General features: G+C 44.1%; 1 protein-coding gene across 4 annotated transcripts in view; it reads right to left on the reverse strand.

Annotated features, from left to right (window-relative positions):
- The window catches only part of EIF2AK2 (eukaryotic translation initiation factor 2 alpha kinase 2), a 64,439-nt gene that overhangs the window by 11,159 nt on the left and 33,117 nt on the right, over positions 1-20,163 (reverse strand). For 3 of the 4 annotated variants that reach the window (XM_053303291.1, XM_053303273.1, XM_053303263.1), the window contains 3 exons: positions 18,413-18,541; positions 10,964-11,095; positions 428-620 (listed from right to left, as the gene is read on the reverse strand). In XM_053303291.1, coding sequence (XP_053159266.1) covers positions 428-620; positions 10,964-11,095; positions 18,413-18,541 — 454 coding nt within the window. The remainder of the gene's footprint in view (positions 1-427; positions 621-10,963; positions 11,096-18,412; positions 18,542-20,163) is intronic. The other variant, XM_053303282.1, reaches the window with a different exon arrangement.

Genomic DNA, 20,163 nt, shown 5'->3' on the forward strand with positions numbered 1-20,163 from the left:
GGATAGAAGATACAAAAATATTCCCTATGCTAAATGTTTAAACTAACAATCTGCTACAGTAGCTCTTTAATTTTATAAAATAAAAGACTAAATGGATTTTGCCATATTGTCATCATACATTTATTTCCGATATTCAATTGTAAAAAATGCATGCAGAGCAAGACAGCAATATTTCCGATCAAGGCACATGCTTCAGAATCTAGAAGACAAGAATCTGAGCAAATCAGAGAAAACAAAGGGTAAGAAAACTTTGTTAAGATTGTCAATGTTTTATGGGTTTTAAATTAACATTACCTGCCTGATTCTTTGGGAGGGGACTATCAAACAACTTCAGTACATTTTTATATAACAAGTTAGCAATTTCTATTTAATATTACATGTTATTATTCAGACTTGCAGTTGGTCTAGTAGTCCATAGTCTACTTACCTTAAGATCTCTATGAATTAAGTCTTGGGAATGAATGTACTCCACCCCTTCCACAATTTGCTGGAATTTATTAGAGGAGTCATCCTCACAGCTTTCTTTTGCTCTCTTCTTATCAATCCAATCTTTGAGTGTTCCCTTCTCACAATATTCCATACATATAAAAAGGCATTCAAACTGACAGTCTTGCTCTAAACTGTAAAGTTAAAAACAACAACACTCAATTTGATGTGTTTATCTTTTAAATACTATATCCCCTTTTTTCCATACAATACAATTCAATACAATTGGAATTTCAAGGCACCTGATTTAATATTATAGCTGCCTAGCTCGTTATATTAAAATTATCACTATACAAGTAGAAATTAATGGAGGAATCAACAATTCCACATTAACAACAGTTTAGCTATATCTGGGTTCAGCTGATTTGCCAGTCAGGCTCAAAGAGCAGTGTGATGGTTTACATTTTTTTAGTGTTTGTTAAAGGTATTATTTATAAGCACGGTGACCCCTCACAATCAGCCATTTCCAAAAACATGCGCTGCTGCTGAACTGCCTAGCTTAGTATAAAGTGGTATTGCTACAGCCCAACCAAGCCTTTAAGTGAAGGCACATCAGTGTACTGAAACAAATTACTAAAACTGAACGTGCAACAAGTATTGTACCACAGAGAATCTTAGGATGGCATTATTTTCTAGGAAACAGCTATAACTTGTGTGTTGCATTTCAAGTGTTTACAAACTCCATCTAAGTAATAAGAACATAAGAACAGCCCTCCTGGATCAGGTCCAAAGCCTATCTATTCAAACATCCTGTTTCCTAAAGTGGCCCACTAAATTCCTCTGGTAAGTCCACAGGCAAGAGATCAAGGCATGCCCTCTCTCTTGCTGTTGCTCCCCTGTAGGATATTCAGAGGCATCTTGCCTCTGAGCCGGGAGGTAGCCTATGACCATCAAAACTAGTAGCCATTGAAAGACCTGTCCTGCATGAATTTGTCTAATGTATTTAACCAAATCAAAGACAACTCTGAATTTAAGATGACCCGCTTAAAAAACAGAGGTTAAAGGCAGGTTATACCTGCATTTCCTTAAAAGAAACTCTGAATGTAAAATAACCTCCTGATTTCTATTATCAAAAAACTTGGAAAAAGCTAGTCTCAGATTCAGCTAAATACAGCAAGTCCTTTTTAAAGCTATCCAAGCTGGTGGCCATCACCACATCCTGTGGCAGGCAATAATATCTCTGTAGGGAAGGCCTAACTGAAGGAGGACTGAAGCAGAGAGACAGTGACTTAACTCACACTTTTCGCCACTAGTAACACCAGCTTTCTGTTATCACAGGTAAACCAGCTATTGGACTAATCACCTAATTTCAAGATGAAGTCAACACATACGAAAGGTAGTAATAAAATACTGGGTAGTATCCATACCTTGGCATAGTAGCACAACTGATAGAGGTTCTTTAGCCTAATTCAGTCATTATTTACTAGAGACTGTGCTCACACACAGCCTCTGGAAAAACCTGCAAGTCCCACCTAGCACTGCAACCATTTTCCCCGCCCCCGCTGATATGCCGCTCATTCTTACACTTACACCTCTTCAGATGAAGGCATGGGTGGCATGTTGGGGTGGGGGGTGACTGATGCAGCAGTAGGGACATCCAGTGCTTTTTCAAAGGCTGTATGCTAGTACAGCCTCTGCAGAATAATGTCTGAACGAAGACAACAAATATTTATATACCTAATGGAGCAGTGGCAAAATGACTTGCCTAGCAAGCATAAGGTTGCCAGTTTGAATCCTCGCTGATATGTTTCCCAGACTATGGGAAACTCCTATATCGGGAAGCAGCTATATAGGAAGATGTTGAAAGGCATCATCTCATACTGTGTGGGAGATGGCAAGGTAAACCCCTCCCGTGTTCTACCAAAGAAAAACCACAGGGCTCTGTGGTCGTCAGGAGTCAACACCAACTCGACGGCACACTTTACCTTTAATCAAAATTTCCCAAAGTGGTCTACATAGATATAAATAAATAAAAGGTTGGTGTTTTTTTAAAAATTTTAAAAGGTTCACAACTCTTTTCTGTGAACCGAAGGAGAGTTCTGATCATGTAAAGGCCCCTTCCACTGATGCAAGGACCCTTTGTGTGAGCATGTAGAAATGGACCACGTGGAGTTAACATTGTATGAAAGTTGTTTATATATCTATGAGGCATTGATATATAGAAGAGGAGGATAAGCATGGATACTCAAGATAGGATTGGTAGGGAGGGAGGGATGGAATGTTCTGAGGGGAGAGTGTCAGACAGAGTTGAGTTTGTATATTGAGTTTATTATTTATCCCCCATCTTATTTATTTATTTATTATTTCTCTGTGTAAACAGCCCTGAGCCATTTTTGGAAGGGCGGTATGGAAATCGAATAAATAAATAAATAAATAAATAAATAAATAAATAAATAAATAAATAAAATAAAATAATAATAATAATAATAATAATAATAATAATAATAATAATAGGACTGCTCCAGGCGACGATGAACTGCATGGCTTTTGGCTTAAACACCTAACAAGCCTTCATAAACAACTATCAAAACAGTTCAATCACATTTTGCAAGGAGGTGATACTGAACAATGGCTAACAACTGGGAAAACTCATCTCATCATGAAAGACCCAGCCAAAGGTGCAGTTCCAAGTAATTATAGACCGATAACCTGTCTGCCAACCATGTTCAAATTATTAACTGGAATAATAGCAGATGAAGTGATGCAACACTTATTAACTAACAAACAGCTTCCAGTTGAACAGAAAGGAAATTGCCCGAACACCAGAGGCACAAAAGACCAGCTGCTGATTGACAAAATGATTTTAGAAAACTACAAAGAAGAAAAACCAATCTAAGTGCTGCATGGATTGACTACAAGAAAGCCTTCGATTCATTGCCTCACACATGGATACTAAAATGTTTAGAAACAACTGGTGTCAGCAAAAACATTCAGATATTTATTTAAAAAAAGCAATGAGCATGTGGAGTACACAGTTAACAATCAATGGCGAGACACTTGGACAGGTTAGCATTAGAAGAGGCATTTTCCAAGAGGACTCACTATCCCCTCTGTTGACCCCACTTTCACAAATACTAAACAAAACAGGCCTCGGATACCAAACATCTAAAACATCCAGTAAAATCAACCATCTGCTGTACATGGACGATCTGAAGTTGTATGGAAAGTCCCAGTCAGAAATCAAATCACTGCTAAACACTGTTCCTATATTCAGTAGCGATATAGCAATGGAGTTTGGACTAGACAAGTGTGCTGCATTAATAATGAAAAGAGGAAAAATAAGAAAAACAGAAGGAATAGAACTGCCCAATGGAAGCAAGATCAAGAACCTGGAAGAGAAAGAACATTACAAATACTTGGGCATTCTCCAGGCTGATAACATCGCACACACTGAAGTTAAAAGAAAAATGGGAAGTGAATACATCAGGAGAGTTAGAAAAATCCTTAAGTCCAGACTCAATGGCGGGAACACAATACAAGCCATAAACACCTGGGCTATACCTGTTATCAGATACACTGCAGGAATAATAGACTGGACCCAGGCAGAGCTAGAGACGCTATATCGTAAGACCAGGAAAATCATGACCATCAATCATGCTCTGCACCCCCGCAGTGATGTCGATAGGCTCTACCTCCCTCGCAGCTCAGGTGGAAGAGGAATGCTGCAAGTCCATCAAACAGTAGAGGAGGAGAAAAGAAGCCTTGAAGAATATATAAAGGACAGTGAAGAAGATGCACTTCAAATGGTCAATAATGCGAAACTATTCAACACCAATGAAACAAAGCAGGCCTACAAGAAAGAACAAGTCAAGAACCGAGCAGAAAAATGGAGAAATAAGCCCCTGCATGGTCAATATTTGCACAATATAAGTGGAAAAATCAGACATCACCAAGACCTGGAAATGGCTTAAGAATGGCAACTTGAAAAAAGAAACAGAGGGTTTAATACTGGCTGTGCAAGAACAGGCACTAAGAACAAATGCAATAAGAGCCAAAGTCAAAAAATCCACCACAAACAGCAAGTGCCGCCTTTGTAAAGAAGCAGATGAAACAGTGGACCCCCTAATCAGCTGTTGTAAAAAGTTCGCACAGACTGACTACAAACAAAGGCATGACAAGGTAACAGGGATGATACACTGGAACATCTGCAAAAAATACAAGCTACCTGTAGCCAAGAATTGGTGGGACCATAACATTGAAAAAGTTGAAGAAAATGAAGATGTAAAAATATTATGGGACTTCCGACTACAAACAGACAAACATCTGCCACACAATACACCAGATATCACTGTGGTCGAGAAGAAAGAAAAACAAGTTAAAATAATCGACATAGCAATACCAGGGGATAGCAGAATAGGAAAAAAAAGAAATAGAAAAAATCACAAAATACAAAGATCTACAAATTGAAATTGAAAGGCTGTGGCAGAAAAAGACCAAAATAATCCCAGTAGTAATTGGCGCCCTGGGTGCAGTCCCAAAAGACCTTGAAGAGCACCTCCACACCATAGGGGCCACAGAAATCACCATCAGCCAATTACAAAAAGCAGCTTTACTGGGAACAGCCTATATTCTGCGACGATATCTATAACAATTGACAATAAAATTCTGGCATCCCAGGTCCTTGGGAAGGACTTGATGTCTGGATAAAACAAACCAGTCAATAACACCTGTCTGACTGTGTAAACAAGAAATAATAATAATAATGGACAATTAATAAGAAGCTGGTAACAGTATAAAGACTGGGAAGACCAACTACCTCATGGGAAGAAAGAATTTCTCTCAAGAGGTATAAACACAAGTTAAGAAAGGTTAGACAGAGTCCATGTGCAATACAGGAAACAGTATGAGTTAGAAAGCTAGGTCCGGATGCACCTCCCTCTCCCTCGCTTCTTCCCTCCCTCTTTCTTTTTCATAAAAAGCCTGACCTCAATTGCTCATTAGCTTTCAGTCAAGTAAAAGGTATCTGACAATATATATTTGCATGTATAGTTATTAGCAATGAACCATTTATGATCCCTGCTAACTAAGCAAAGAGGCACCTTTCTAAAAAGTGGTTATTTTCTTTATTTAGCAGGGGGAGAGCAACTGGCCTTATCCACCCCCAGCACAGCATCCCTCCAGTGGCCGTTGCTGGTGTCTTGTTGAAAAGTGGTATATAAATAAATAATGTTGTATTTATTACTATTAATGGAATAGTAAATCATGATTATTTATGTTAAGCTGCTGTGAGTTCCAGTCTGTAAACTCCTGTGCCTAAAGCTACATCACACTACTAAAAAGGCTACCTTCTTGTAGCAGAGACAGAAAGCCATAAGGAGAGAACAGTGAATACAGAACCACAGACGTCAAGGTGTGGCTGCATGTGGGTCAGAATGTGACAATAAGGTATTAATTGATAAAGCTCAATAGTCCTTAAAGGAAATTTTCCAATAAATGGGGGGAAAGGACAAGCTGGTCACCACAGAACACAATGATCTTTGTGTTCATGAAATGAACGTCCACAGATGCTATGCCACTGTATCAAAGATATGGATGCCATCCAGTGAGTTCCCCTTGATCAAGGAAAAAATATTATCTTCACTGGTCAAAAATTGTAATGGGTATTTTAAGCACTTAAAACAGTCTTTGTGTAGATTTTTCTTAGCATAGAATGTTTACACAAAGAATAATATGGCATTCAGAGGCCTACTCTTTTTTTATTTATTTTAAACACACACACACACAGCCTCAACCTTCAATCTCTGGATGGTTTACAGCAAAATAAAACAAATTAAAAACAGGAATTAAACCCTTAAAACAATTGAAAACCAGCAGTCTAGTTCAAAAGCTTGGGTGAATAAATGTGTCTTTAGAGACTTTTTAGAAGTTGTCAGAGATGGAGAAGCTCTTATTTCAGCAAGGAGACACATTCCAGAGTCCCAGTGCAGCAACCGAGAAGGCTCGTCCCTGTGTAGCCCCCAGACGAGCTGGTGGCAACTGCAGATGAATCTGCAGACCAGCGGATGATCTTAATGGGTAGTGAAGAAGACAGGTTCTCTTAAATACCCTGGGCCTAAGCTGTTTAGGGCTTTATAGATTATAACCTTGTAGTTTGCCCGGAAACTTATTGGTAGCTAATGTAGTTCTTTCAATACAGAGTAATGTGGTCTCTCTGAGATGTTCCGGAGACCAACCTGGTTGTTGCATTCTGTACAAACTGCAGTTTCAGATTACTTACAAAGGCAGCCCCATATAAAGCGCATTGCATTAGTCAAGTCTGGAGGTGACCAGCATATGTACTACTGTTCTGCTGTCATTTATCTCAAGAAACGGACACTGCTGGCATATCAGCCGAAGCACCTCTGGCCACTGCCTCAATCAGAGACACCAGGGAGAAGTATGGATCCAGAAACACAGTACCCACTGTGTACCTGTTCCTTCAGTGTTCCTGTCCTCCATCAGAGAAGCATTTATCATGTCTACCAGGCCTTCTAAAACAACCCCGCTGCCAGACAGTATAAGCTGGGTCAGACAAGGATAATGAGAACAGATGGTAGGCTGCACTGCTTCACGCAGCTTATCCACATCATCAGGAGTCACAAACTGAAACTGATCCAGCCTATGTAAAAAGAGTTTCTGGATACCTCCGCATTAGACTCTGCAAGAATTGTGGGATCTGAGTCTAAGTTGGCTCAAATATGAGAGATTTTATCAACAAAGAACTCATTAAAAATATCACAACGGGTAACGGATGGTTCCAAATCCAGATTCAAGGGAGAAGGGGCATGTACAAGCCCTCTTCCAACCATAAACAATTCCACTGGACATGAGCTTGCGGATGCAGTACAGGCAGAAAGAACAGTTTCTTTGTCGCATATATCGCCTAAGCACTATGCACGCTCTATGTTATCTTCCCGATTAGAATAGTCTTTCTCCACTTGCGCACCAATCATCTACCTTGCCGCTTCAGCTCCCATAGTTCTTCTGTATACCAAGCAGCCAATTTTGAAGCGGGTCAGAGAGGACGCTTAGGAGTGATCATGTCTACTGCCCTGGTGAGTTTGCTGTTCCAGTTCTCCACCAGGGCATCAACAGAATCATTGGCAGAGCCAACACTAAAACCCTGAGGCTTCTTGAATCCTACTGGATCCAATAACCTACTCAGGCAGACCATCCTAATAGGCCTCTCACCCATACAGAGGTGGGATGTGATTGTGAGTCCAACCTTAACCAGATGGTGGTCCATCCATGATAATGCGGAAATCACAGGAGTCCTCACACATGGAACACCACCCTGATCAGAGTGAAAGACCAAATCAAGCGTGTGAGCAGCAATGTGTGTCGGGCCCGAGACCACTTGGGATAGGCCCATAGTTGTCATAGCTGCTATGAACTCCTGAGCTGCCCTGGACAAATTGGTTTCGGAGTGAACACTGAAGTCCCCCAACACCATAAGCCTGGGAGACTCCAATGCCAAGCCCACGCCCAAGCCCACCTGCTCAGTTAGGGACTCTGTTGGGCAGTGGGGCGATAGGTACACTAACAGAAGTCCCAGTCTATCCCTGGTCCCCAAACTTCACTTCAAAGACACTTCAACAGGGATCCTGGCAAGGGAGATGTTATTCTTCTAGACCATAGCTACTCCACTTCCCATCCATGTTCCCTCAGAGTACCCTGGAGGAAGAAGCTGGGACCAGACTAGGCCAGCAGCCTCCCCCACCCAAGTCCCTATGATACATACCAGGTCAGCCCCTTTATCCATAATCAGATCATGGATGATTTCTGATTTATTCTGGACCTACCTGGCATTACATGGGAGCCGGTACTAGGGGTTCTGGTGCTGACCTGCTAGTGCCCCCCCCCATCAGTATTAATCGCAGGCTACCTACCACCACCCCAGGGCTTCTTGAATGAAATGAAATGAAATGAAATGAAATCAATCAATCATATTGTGCTCATGCACACAAGTTTTTCGATGTCCACTCAGCTAATTTTAGTTCCCACTCTGAACACACGTGAGCATGCACTGCCTTGATACTGCCACCAATAACAAAACTCATCTCTGCACACAGATGGGAAAAAACTTGAGGGAACACTGCAGGAGAACGGCAGCTTAAAAAAAAAAATCCCCATCTTATTTTGATGCAAGTCATTTAAAAAATCATTTATTCCACAGCTTTAGCCCCTTAGCAAATGTATTACTCTGCCTGCAAGATCCCAATGTTTAACATCCCCACTCCACTGAACTGCTGCCTGCCTCTGTCATGTCCTCCACCCCCTTTCTTGTTATGCCTGGCTGGATCCCTCTTTCCTTGCTTTTGTTTATGTTGTTTCAAGGCAGAGGCCACTTGGAGCCCCTCCCCCGCCGCCTGTCCCTAGAGGGGGAGTGGAACTGGGGGCAAATCAGCATGTGTGGAGCCTCCTTAATATACATTACATGTAACACACACACACATTTTTACACATTTGCAAAACTTTCATTCCAAAAAGTACCAACTCCCCATGCTTTTTACATGCTCTACCACATGTAGGGAAGACTCCTTAAAAACTGGAAGATTCTCCCACCCCCCGCCCGCCCTTTCATTCCTCTGTTGGTTAAAAAATAATAATAAAGCTCTAGTTAAAGTAGCATGAGATTTCTTTGCATTTACAAGGGAAGCAGTTATAAAACATTGTTTTAATTTATTGATTGTTTAATTATCTTTGTTTTTTATTCATTGTACATCTCCTGGGAAAAGTTGAAGAAAAGAGAAAAGCGGAGAAAAGTTGAAAGAAAGAGAAGAAGAGGATGGCCAGCAGCAAGGTGGATGGACTCAATTACAACAACAATGAATGCACCACTGAGACACCTTAAAGACCATGTTGAAGACAGACCATCCTAGAGAGAGATCATTCTGGAGAGAATCTACCTATGTGGTTGCTAAGAGTTGACACCAACTTGACAGCACTTAATCTATCACACCAGCACCCAGAGCCAACAGATGAAGTGGTATAAAACTGAAGTAAACAAACACCATTGTGATTGGGGTTTATTTCTGAGTAGACATGCATAGGATGTTGTATAGGCTTATCCCCAGTAAATGGACTGTGTGAAAGGGTGATGGATTTTAACTCAAGTCTCACCTAACTCTGCCCTGACGATTCGTACAAAAATAACTCATCACCCATTAAGGATACTAAAAACTTCAGGATTTGTTTTGCTTTGACTTTTTTTTTTTTAAAGTTGGTATCATATGGAAAGAAATTAAGAAAAGAAATTAAGTTGGTATCATATGGAAAGAGACAGGTTTGTGATCTTAGCACTGTATCCTGGTACCAACACACCCCAGTGATTAAAGTGAAGCACCCAGAAGAGAAGACCTCACCTCCAGGTGTTTCACGTGCAGAGAAGGGGAGGAAATCATGAGGAGGCGGCCAAGAGGGGAGGAGGAGAAGAGTTTCTACAGAAACACTGAACTGGTCACTCAGGGAACTCTTCAGGGCAGGAAGCTACTTGTGGTGTTAAGAATATGTAGCAGGAGAGAGAGTCATGTTGGGAAAAGAAAGACGGGGGGGGGAGGGAGGATGGAGGGTTGGGGGAAGTGGGGGGGATTCCTGGATCCGTTTACATGAGTTTTTCTGGAACAAGCTGTCTTAATGGTTACTGAATGGCAGAGCAGAAACCTGATCAGCTAAAAGCTAGCTAGGTGGAGGTGCTGGAGGAGCAGAGGAGGTGTCTGCACTTTCCAGACTGGGTGGGGTGGGGGAGAGAATGGGGGGAACACATCAAATTCTAAACCAAAACAAACAAATGTCTTCTGCCTCCCCCGCCACCATGATCCCCGCTTTCTTGCTTGGCAGCAGCGACCAAACAAAAAAGTGTGCTGGAAATGCTCTCTGGGGCATTGGAAAAGGAAACCCCAGACGGCATGGTGCTCACTGCATCTGTGTCCCCTCCTGCTCAAGCGGCTCCTTGCACAGGAACCTGAGGAGGAGGAAGGAGAAGAAAGTGCTGCAGCAGCGCCCTTCTGTAATGCAGCCCTGAAGGTGAGGCTCTGTAGGTAGTTGGCACTGCTCTCCAAGGTCAAAGAGCTGGCAGCCAGCCAGCCAGAAGGGGAAACAGCTGTTAAATGTATCATTTCCCTTCCCCTGTAATGGCCTGCTGACCTGTCAACGTTATTTCTTCTATTCCCACCACCACCACCAGAATAGCTGCCCCATAATCAATGAATATGCCCCATCTCCAGACAAGCCTAAGCACATTGTAGACTAATCTTACCCAAGATTCAGACAACAGAAGTTATCTAAACAGCTTCAGCTTCTAAAATAGCTATCAAAGAATATATTCTGCCCCAGCCCTCAGTCCCACATCGAAGGCCTGGCACCAAAGGCTTCTTTTGGCTGCCACCTACAGGCTGGCCACCTGCTGCCATTCATGCTGCCAGCTGCACCTCTGCTGCGTCTCCTTATAAGTCCCAGAAACCCAGAGCATGAATACATCCTTATGTAGTGGACTTACCTGTTATCGCTTATGCTGTCCTCTGATGGGAAAATGTCTTTCCCAATCCAACAATGATAATATCGGACAATGTTTTCATGCTTAAGTTTTGCTAAGGCTTGTACTTCTTTTGTGGATTCTTCTCCATTACTGCTTTGGAGGGGGAAAAGTTGTTAAAAATACCAGAAACACTAGTCTACAAAAGAGACAGCTATTTTCAGAGTCCGTGTATAGAGTTAGTTAAAATATAAGTCAACTTTATAAGGGAATAAGAATGTTACTAGATAATTATTTTTTAAATCATGTTTCTGATTTTGAATCCTATGAGCAGATGTCCACAAATGTCAGAAACAAAAAAGTAATGCCAAAGGGGCAAGTCATTTTACAACTGAAGTGGTGGAAGGAATTTGACATTGGGAGCAAAGATCAAGTACAACCAGTGTTCCCTCCAACAAGGATTCCCAGATGTTGTTGACTACAACTCCCAGAATCCCCAGCTGCAATGGCTTTTGCTTGGGGATTATGGGAGTTGTAGCCAACAACATCTGGGAATCCCTGTTAGAGGGAACACAGAGTGCAACGATGCCCAGCTTCCTCTCTCAACCCTGGGGACTTGCAAGAAGAGGAAAGGAGCCTCTGATTCAGTCTGAATCAAAGCAATCAAAGTTACTGTCATCAGTTACAGAGCTGCTCCCACAGTGGACAGGATATATGTAAAAACCTTTGCCCACATGGTTGACCCTTGTGCATATTTGCATATGCAGTCAACACACCAGCCCAGGTGTTGCTTGATTATTACATAAATGTGCTGTGAAGTCAATGTGGAAGTTTTTATACATACCAACATAGGAGCACTATGGAAGCAACACAGCTAGATACTTATGAAGGGAGTCTTAGACAAAAATAATGGAAGAGACATTTAATAAATGTTGCCCTGTTTCATTACTGTTACAATGTTGATAAGAAATGCAGTTGCCACTATTTGTGGCAAACCTTCCACAAGGTTATTTATGTTTATTTGTGGCATAAAACTTCCAATTTTATGCTCAAACTGATCAACAGTGATTCTAGTTAATAATCCACAACCAGTCAACTGAAGAGCAGTGGTGTGCCCCCACCAAACAGTTGCTTGGATTTGCATCAGCAGCTAGAATTATTGCTGATTGACTTGTGCATAAAACTTGAAGGGCCCACAAAGAGTGAGCCTTAATTACAATGATAAACACCCAGATTAACCCTTCTTCAATGCACCAGCGTTTTCCAATGCAGGAGGGGGAAGGGATTATTTTCAGAGCTCTCCCCTTGCCTCTACATCCACCAATGCCTCTTGAACTATCTCTCTCAGGGTCTCCCAACGATTAGGGACAGTTTCGGAAGGCACAGGCAGCTGCAAAGGAAAGGCAAAGTTGCCAAAAATGACACTTACCTGAAAAGTCATTATTCTCAGTGGTAGGGAGTGTATTCTAAGATGGGTTGCTCCTCCCACCTGCTCCGAGACAGGGCCAATCAGAAGAAGGCTTGCCATAGCTGTGTGGGAGGAGACCTTCAGCTTAGATCCCCTGGAAAAAAATGCTCCAGTGCCAAAAATAGATTTGACCTGAACAATGTAATGTTAAACAAACAACAAACAATCCAGGTAGGAAAAACTCCAAGGAATATAACTTATCACTAATGCAATACGCCAGGGAGAATGTACCACCCCAGAAAGGAAGCTGCCCCACAGGACAGAAGTCAAAAAGGACCAGACAATGTGTGTGTGTGTGTGTGTGTGTTGGTGGTGGTGGTGGTGGGGAGGATGCACTCCCTACCACTGAGGATATTGACCTTTTAGGTAAGTGTCAATGCTTCATTCTCCCTCAGTGGGGGAGTGTATCTCAAGCTGGGACCTGCCAAAGGCGGGAAGGAGATGCTGGTCCTCAGTTTTAAACTACTGGTTGTAGCATCCATCTCCTGAATGAGGCATCAGCAGATGCCAGTTTTTTAATCTTATAGTGCCTTATGAAGGTAGACAAGGACGTCCAAGAAGCAGCCCTACAGATATCAAGTAAGGGTGCCAAGGTGGACAGGGCTACAGAAGTTGCAGCACTTCTGGTGGAGTGTGCCATAATTCCACTGCATGGAACTAGAGCTTGAGAAGAGTAAGCCAATTCGATACACTGACAGTTCCACCTGGCTAAGTTGGAATTGGGTACCTTATGACCTAGAGAGCAAATCTCAAAAAGAAACAAAGAAAGATTTAGAAACTCGAAAGGTCTTGGTGTGTGGCAAATAGACCTTGACGGCCCTACACACATTTATTACATTGCATTTATAAACCTCCCCATCCAAAGACTCTGGGTGGTGCACAACAAATTTAAAAGGACATAAAAACACACAACATTTAAGACACAGAGCTAAAAACAATATAAAAACAATTTTAAAACAATTAAAAACCATTTAAAACTAATTAAAATGCTTTTAAAACCATTTAAAAACCTTGGAAGGCCAGGCCAAACAACTAAGTTTTTTTGGCTCTCTTAAAGGACAACAGCGAGTTTAAACTGTGGATATCTGCCGGGAGTCCATTCCATAGGCCAGGAGCAGCTACAGAAAAGGCCTGGTTCCGAGTAGCCACCAGACGTACCAGTGGTAACTGGAGACGGACCTCTCCAGATGATCTCAGTGAGTGATGGGGAACATACCAAAGGCGGTCTCTAAGGTAACACGGACCCAAGCTGTTCAGAGCTTTACAGGTAAAAGCAGCACTTTGTACTTCGCCCAGAAACACATCGGCACCCAATGCCACTGTTTTAAAATAGGCATAATATGGTCTCTCCAAGTTACCTGAGAAATCAGTCTGGCTGCTGCATTTTGAACTAACTGAAGTTTCTGATCTATGTACAAAGGTCCATGTAGAGTGCAATGCAATAGTCAAGCCTGGAGGTTACCAGATGATGTAACACTGTTTTGAGATCGTTCTCTTCAAGGAATGGACACAGCTGTCGAATCAACTGAAGTTGACAGAAAACACTCCTGGCCATAGCCTCCACCTGAGATACAAGGGTGAGGCCTGGATCTAACAACACTCCCAATCTGCACACCTGTTCCTTCTGTGGGAGTGTAACCCCATCTAGCACAGGAAGATCTAACTCATCCCTCAAATTCCGATCCCCCACAATGAGCACCCCTGTCTTGCTTGGATTAAGCTTCAATTTGTTATCCCTCATCCAGCCCATTACTGCCCATAGGCAGGCATTTAGGGAGTGAATGCCATTTTGTCATCATGATGATGACGACGACGACAAGGGGAAATATACTTGGGTGTCATCAGCATATTGGTAACACCCTGCATCAAATCTCCTGATGACCTCACCCAGCGGTTTCATGTAAATGTTAAAAAGCATTGGTGACAGAATGGAGCCCTGAGGCAGATATAATAGTTCCCATTTTGAAAAGGAACTGTCACCAAGCACCACCATCTGGAATCTGCCTGAGAGATAGGAGCGGAACCACTGCAAAGCAGTGCCCAATTCACCCAGGCGATCCAGAAGGATAGAGAGTCACACTCCCTCTGTCGATTCCCTGGTAAAGGTCATCCATCAGGCCGAGCAAGGCAGACTCAACTCCATAGCCCGCTCTAAAGCCAGTTTGAAATGGGTCTAGACAATCTAAGGGGTGTCTTGCCTTCTCCTTAGGGGAAGAAGGGTGGGAACAGAAAGATGGTAACATGAGTACTTGTGACCTATGAAAAAGAGAATTTACTTTAGGTATAAAAGTAGGATCTGTCCTTAGGAGCACACAGTCAGGGGAAACTAAACAAAGCTCCTTGTAAACTGAAAGAGCCCCCCAACACCTTGCGTGCAGATGTAAATGCAATCAGGAAGAGGACCTTGAGAGATAGTAATTTTAAAGAGACCAACCTGAGCAAAGAACAGTATCTCGGTCAGGGCTGTAAAGACAATTTTTAGTTCCCAGATAGGAAACTTGTAAACTGTGGGAGGTTTAAGAATTGAAGCTCCTTTTAAAAACTTCCTAACATGGGGATGTGTATAGAGAGGCTGGAGCTACCATCTGCATCCAGAGTTAATGCAATGGCTGCCACCTGGCACTGAAGGTATTGGGATGGAGCCCTCTATCCAGACCCTTCTGCAGGAAACCTAACAAGTGGGAGGAGGCTGATGCTGTTAATGGAGAAACTGACTGAGTTTTACACCAGCCCCCAAAGGTTTTTATCCATCCATCCATCCATCCATCCATCCATCCATCCATCCATCCCATTTCTATACTGTCCAAAACGCAAGTTCTCTGGGCGGTTTACAACAAAACAATTAAAACAGCCAATAAAAAGGTTAAAACATTTCAACAATTAAAATTTAAAAGCGTTAAAACTATTAAAACACCATTAAAACAATATCTAATTAAAGGCCTGGGTGAACAAATGTGTCTTGACTGCCCTTTTAAAAGTTGTAAGAGATGGGGATGCTCTTATTTCAGCAGGAAGTGTGTTCCAAAGCCTTGGGGCAGCAATGGAAAAGGCCCATCCCTGAGTAGCCACCAGATGAGCCGGTGGCAACAGCAGATGGACCTCTCCAGATGATCTCAATGGGCGGTGTGCTTCATAGCAAAGAAGACGTTCTCTTAAATATCCAGGCTCCAAGCTGTTTAGGGATTTATAGGTTATAACCAAAACCTTGTACTTTGCCCGGAAACTTATCGGTAGCCAGTGTAGATCTTTTAAGATAGAAGTGATATGGTCTCTCCGAGATGACCCAGAGACCAACCTGGCTGCCGTATTCTGGACTAACTGCAGTTTCCATACTACTCTGGTTGTCCGCATTCTCTGGTATTGCATTCTCTGGTTTTTCTTTTAATCTAATAATAAACCCTTGGTGGAGTATGCTACTTTTCATTTTGGGTCTCCCCTAATGCCTTTGGAGGCCTAGGACTGCTCAGCCCTTTTAGGAAGGATTTTGCCATTTTGACCCCCATAAATCTTATATGGGGTTTCCCCACATCAAAATAAAGTGGATGGTAGCAGCCTACTGTGAATCTCTTACAAACAAGGATTCACCTCAGTGAATTTCCCCTACCATATCTGGTAGGAGCTATGATAGAAGACAAGGTGCCTTCCAACCTGAGAATTTTGCGTGCCTTGTGCAAAAGGACTGAGAAGTCCTGCAGAAAAAAGGTGATGCGGGGTAGACTGTGAGGGTCCTGCATCATCCCCAGCCTTATTAAGGTTCAAATTAGATGCATAAGAGCAACAAAGAGAGTATGAATGTGTTCCCCAATAATGAGACATTCAAGGTAGAATAGAGGTACAGCAGAGGATCCTATGTCTCATGAGGAGAGAGCATGTGACCTCCGACTAGTTGCCTGCCTTCAGTAAACAAGCACATCCCTGAAGTAAGTACCCTCACCGGTAGAGATAAGATAGCCATCCCAGTAGTGTAAATGCAAAGGACATTTAACCTTACCGAGGCCTCAGGTGGTAAAGACGAGGCCTGTTCCCTTCCAGACTTTGGAATCTATTTGAGGCCAGGGCTCTCCCGGGAACTTCAATTCATGCTCTACCCAGTCTGGAGACATAGAATATTAGTGTCCCTGGAAGGTCATTTGAACAAAAAGATTATTTAATTATGTCCTTTAGGTTTTTGATCTGTAGGCACAAGGGACTGCGTCTCTAGCCCCTGTGATTTGGAGGACCACTACATGAAGAGGAGCTGGACCAGATGGGCCATGGGCCTGATCCAGCATGGCTGTTCCTATGCTGGTTCAGAAGGATTAGTCACATGCCTTATTGTGCACCACCAGAGCTTTTGGATGGGGAGGTACGGAAATACAATAAATAAATAATAAAATAACCAATAATCAGTAACACTGTGGTCTCCCATTCAAATGCAACCAAGGCTGACCCTGCTCCGCAGATGAAAGCACCCCTCGCTCACCCCAATGTAACCAGTTCTTCTGGTCGCAGGGGCCTGCAATGTAATAAATCTGTTAGAGTGTCACATACAAGGTGTGGTATATACACATTTTATAGTAGCAGCAGTGGTATGGACATGGTTATAAGACTATGACCCAGCCTCTAAGGGAGGACACTTCAGTAGAAATGAGGGATGCCATACAGCTGGCCCGAGGAGCATTTTTCCTCCCTCCAGTCACCCTTCACTCCCTGAAAGTTCCAGTTTTGGCGGGCTCTCGGCAGGAAAATGCTTGCACGAAGGGGGGGGGGTAGCTGAGGCTGCAGTGTCTGGCATAACAGCTCCCCCACTGCCTGCATGGGTTGGTTGCAGCGATCCTGAGATGGGATGGGCACCAGGAGCTTTGCTTTGCTGCCGCAAATGGAGCTCCATTAGAGCCAGGAGCTGCCGCTGCTCCGATCTTCTCCCTGCCATTTACTTGAGCTGCTGGAGGCTGCACTTCTTCCCACAGGACCTCCAGCCGTTTGTTGTTTGGTGCCAGCCTGGGTCCGCGGCTGCCTCATGGAAGCAAAGATTAAGCACCAGAAAGGGGCAGTCGTGCTGAGGCAAGGGCTGCAGAGGCAAATGGGCGGGTGGGGAGAGAAATGCTGGCCCAGGAACTGGGCAACTGCGGAGACATGCGGGCCCCCTCCCCATTGATCAGGCTGGCGATGAACAGCCACAAAACCTGGAGAAGAAGCTTCTGACCTCCGGTGTTGCAGTGGCCCATGGCCCAATATCCATGGGGGAAGCTCTGATATCTTGGAGTGGGGGGTGGGGCTGGGGGGTGTCTCTGGGCTGCCTTTTGCAGGAAGCCTGTGGCATTCCAGCCCTTTTGTTCCTCAGAGGATCCCTGCTGCTTCGGTGATAGCTTGAAGAGATGCCTTAAGAGCAAGGATGAAGGAAAGGGGGGGCAGAAGGGGGGGATTCAGAGGAATGGTAAAGAAAGGGCTTTTTTAAAGGCATAACAGACAAAGAGAAAATGAGCAATAAAGAAGGGCTGGAAAATAGAAGTCAGATTCAGAGAGAGAGAGAAAAGGAGGCCTTCAATAAACAAGGGAAGAGAAGGCTGTTTCTGGAGCTGGTTGCAGGACAAAAGAAACTGGGTTGGGCCATCCTTCCCAGGGTCTTAAAACTTCAAGCTAATTAGCATAGTCCTGCCTCCGGAGCACGTGGGAAGGATAACCCATTGGTGAGAAGTCCTCCATACAGCAGCAGAAAAAGCCTCCTGCTCCAAATGAGACAGAGTGAAAATTGGAGGCTGAGGGAATGTCTCCCACACAGCAAGCCTTCTTGTGATTGGCCCTGCCTCGGACCAGGTGGGAGGAGCAACCCAGCTTAGGATACACTCCCCCACTGAGGGAGAACCATCTTCTCCCACAACAAAAAATCCTGGTCCATCAGCAGAGGGTTTATCTAAGTGCTGGCTGAAATTAGGACTAACATCTTAGGTAAAACACAAATTCAGTGCAGAACACCGCACACACTCTTAAGGTCTTAATATAAATGCAAACATAGGCTAACTTACTCAGTAAGCTTGACTCGTTTGACAGCATACACTATATTATCAATGGCATGTTTTGCCTTGAAAACATTCCCAAATCCACCACGACCAATTTGCTCTATATCCTTAAATGTTCCAATATTCCAAATATTCCTGTTTTAAGAAATGAAAGTAAGTCTTAGGATCAGGGGCAGCCATGAGAAAAGGTGAGATGGTGGCCTCAGGCAGCGCCAGCACTATGGAGCAGCAAGTGCAGCACTCTACCCATTCCACCCTGCAGGCTTTGCCTCACTTGCCTGTTGCCACCATCCTCCAGCTCCTCACAGCCCTGCTGCCCTCCCTTTTGTGTGCCCCGCCCCTTGTGCCCTGCCCCTGCCCCCACCAGACACCAGTACTGCCTCCCTCACCAGCACCACCCTCTTCCCCATCGCCCAGCTGCTATACCTTCTCTCACTCCCTTTCCCCTGCTCCTTTCACCAACAGAGTTGTGTACTGTACTTGGCTCCCAAAACGAGCAGACTAAGTGCACAGGTCTGTTGGTAGAAGGCTCAGGGGGAAGAGAGAGAGAGAGAGAAAGTGATCCAGCTAGTGAAGTAGAGGCAACAAAGAAATAATGCTGCTCCTGCTGGAAGCTCCTCATCACCTCCACTTCCTCCACTGACTTGCAATTTAAAGCAACAGTGCATCCAGAAGGACAGGAATTACTGCAAAATAGCAACCCCCCTCAATCCCGCCAACAAAGCATTCCAGAACCATGGTCAATGGTGTCAGAAGTCACTGAAAGCAAAGTCCAGGGCATTTTCCAGATTATGAGATGTGCAATGGTTAATGCATTGCTAACTGTGACAGAATAGTGTGACGGTTTCAAAACGAGAGTAAAGGGTGGTTTAATGCTTCATTGTAAGCTGGTGGCAATTCATATTTTCTGTCCCCTAAAACGTATTTTCCAGGACAGAAGTGTCCATATTCTCCTTAAACTGCATTTATCGGCCCCTCCTCCTGCTCCATTTGGGCCAATGGAGTTGAGGAGTATGTGTGACACGATTTTTTAAAAAAAAATTAATGGGGGAGAGAAAGGAAATTCTATGGTGAACCTGGAAAGGGGGAAGTGCCTGGGTGGGCAGGGGTGGATTAATCTTTTTGCCGGCAGCAGGCAGCCAAAGATTTGCTGCTCCAACGGCAAGGGTTCCCCTTCCCTTTGCAAATAAGGGGGGAGGGAGTTTAATTAAAACTATTTTTTAACCTTTAAAACTGCTGCCATGCAGCAGTGCGGTGGCGAGAGCTGCTTGTGCACCTGCCTGCCTCCCAAATTATGATGGTGAGGCGGCGGGTGCGTGTGGGCTGGCAATGGGTGCACTGGTGGTGGAGAGGGCAGGCAGGCAGTGATATCTCCTAACACAAACCAAATTGGCAGCAGAGAGGGTGGCAATACCTCCTAAACCCGCCGGGAGTTGATGCGGGCTCGCTAGCTGCCACAGCTCCACCCCCCCAGCCAAGGCAGGCATGCGGGCAGCCTTGCTGAGCGTAACAGGCCGCTCACTGGCTGCCGCTACCCCCCCCCCCGAGCCAAGGCGGGTGCGCAGGCAGCCTTGGCCGCCACTGCTATCCCCAAGCCGAGGCAGGGGCAGCCTCGTAGAGTGGGCTGTTCACAGGCCGCCACTCTCCCCAGAGCCAAGGCGGCCATGCAGACAGCCTCACCAAGCGGAGCAGGCTGCTCACCGCTTGCTGGTGAGCAGATACATGGTGGAGGCTGTGCCTGCTGCCATGCTGTCTGC

The sequence above is a fragment of the Hemicordylus capensis genome, chromosome 1, assembly GCF_027244095.1.
Source record: "Hemicordylus capensis ecotype Gifberg chromosome 1, rHemCap1.1.pri, whole genome shotgun sequence".
Lineage (NCBI taxonomy): Eukaryota > Metazoa > Chordata > Lepidosauria > Squamata > Cordylidae > Hemicordylus > Hemicordylus capensis.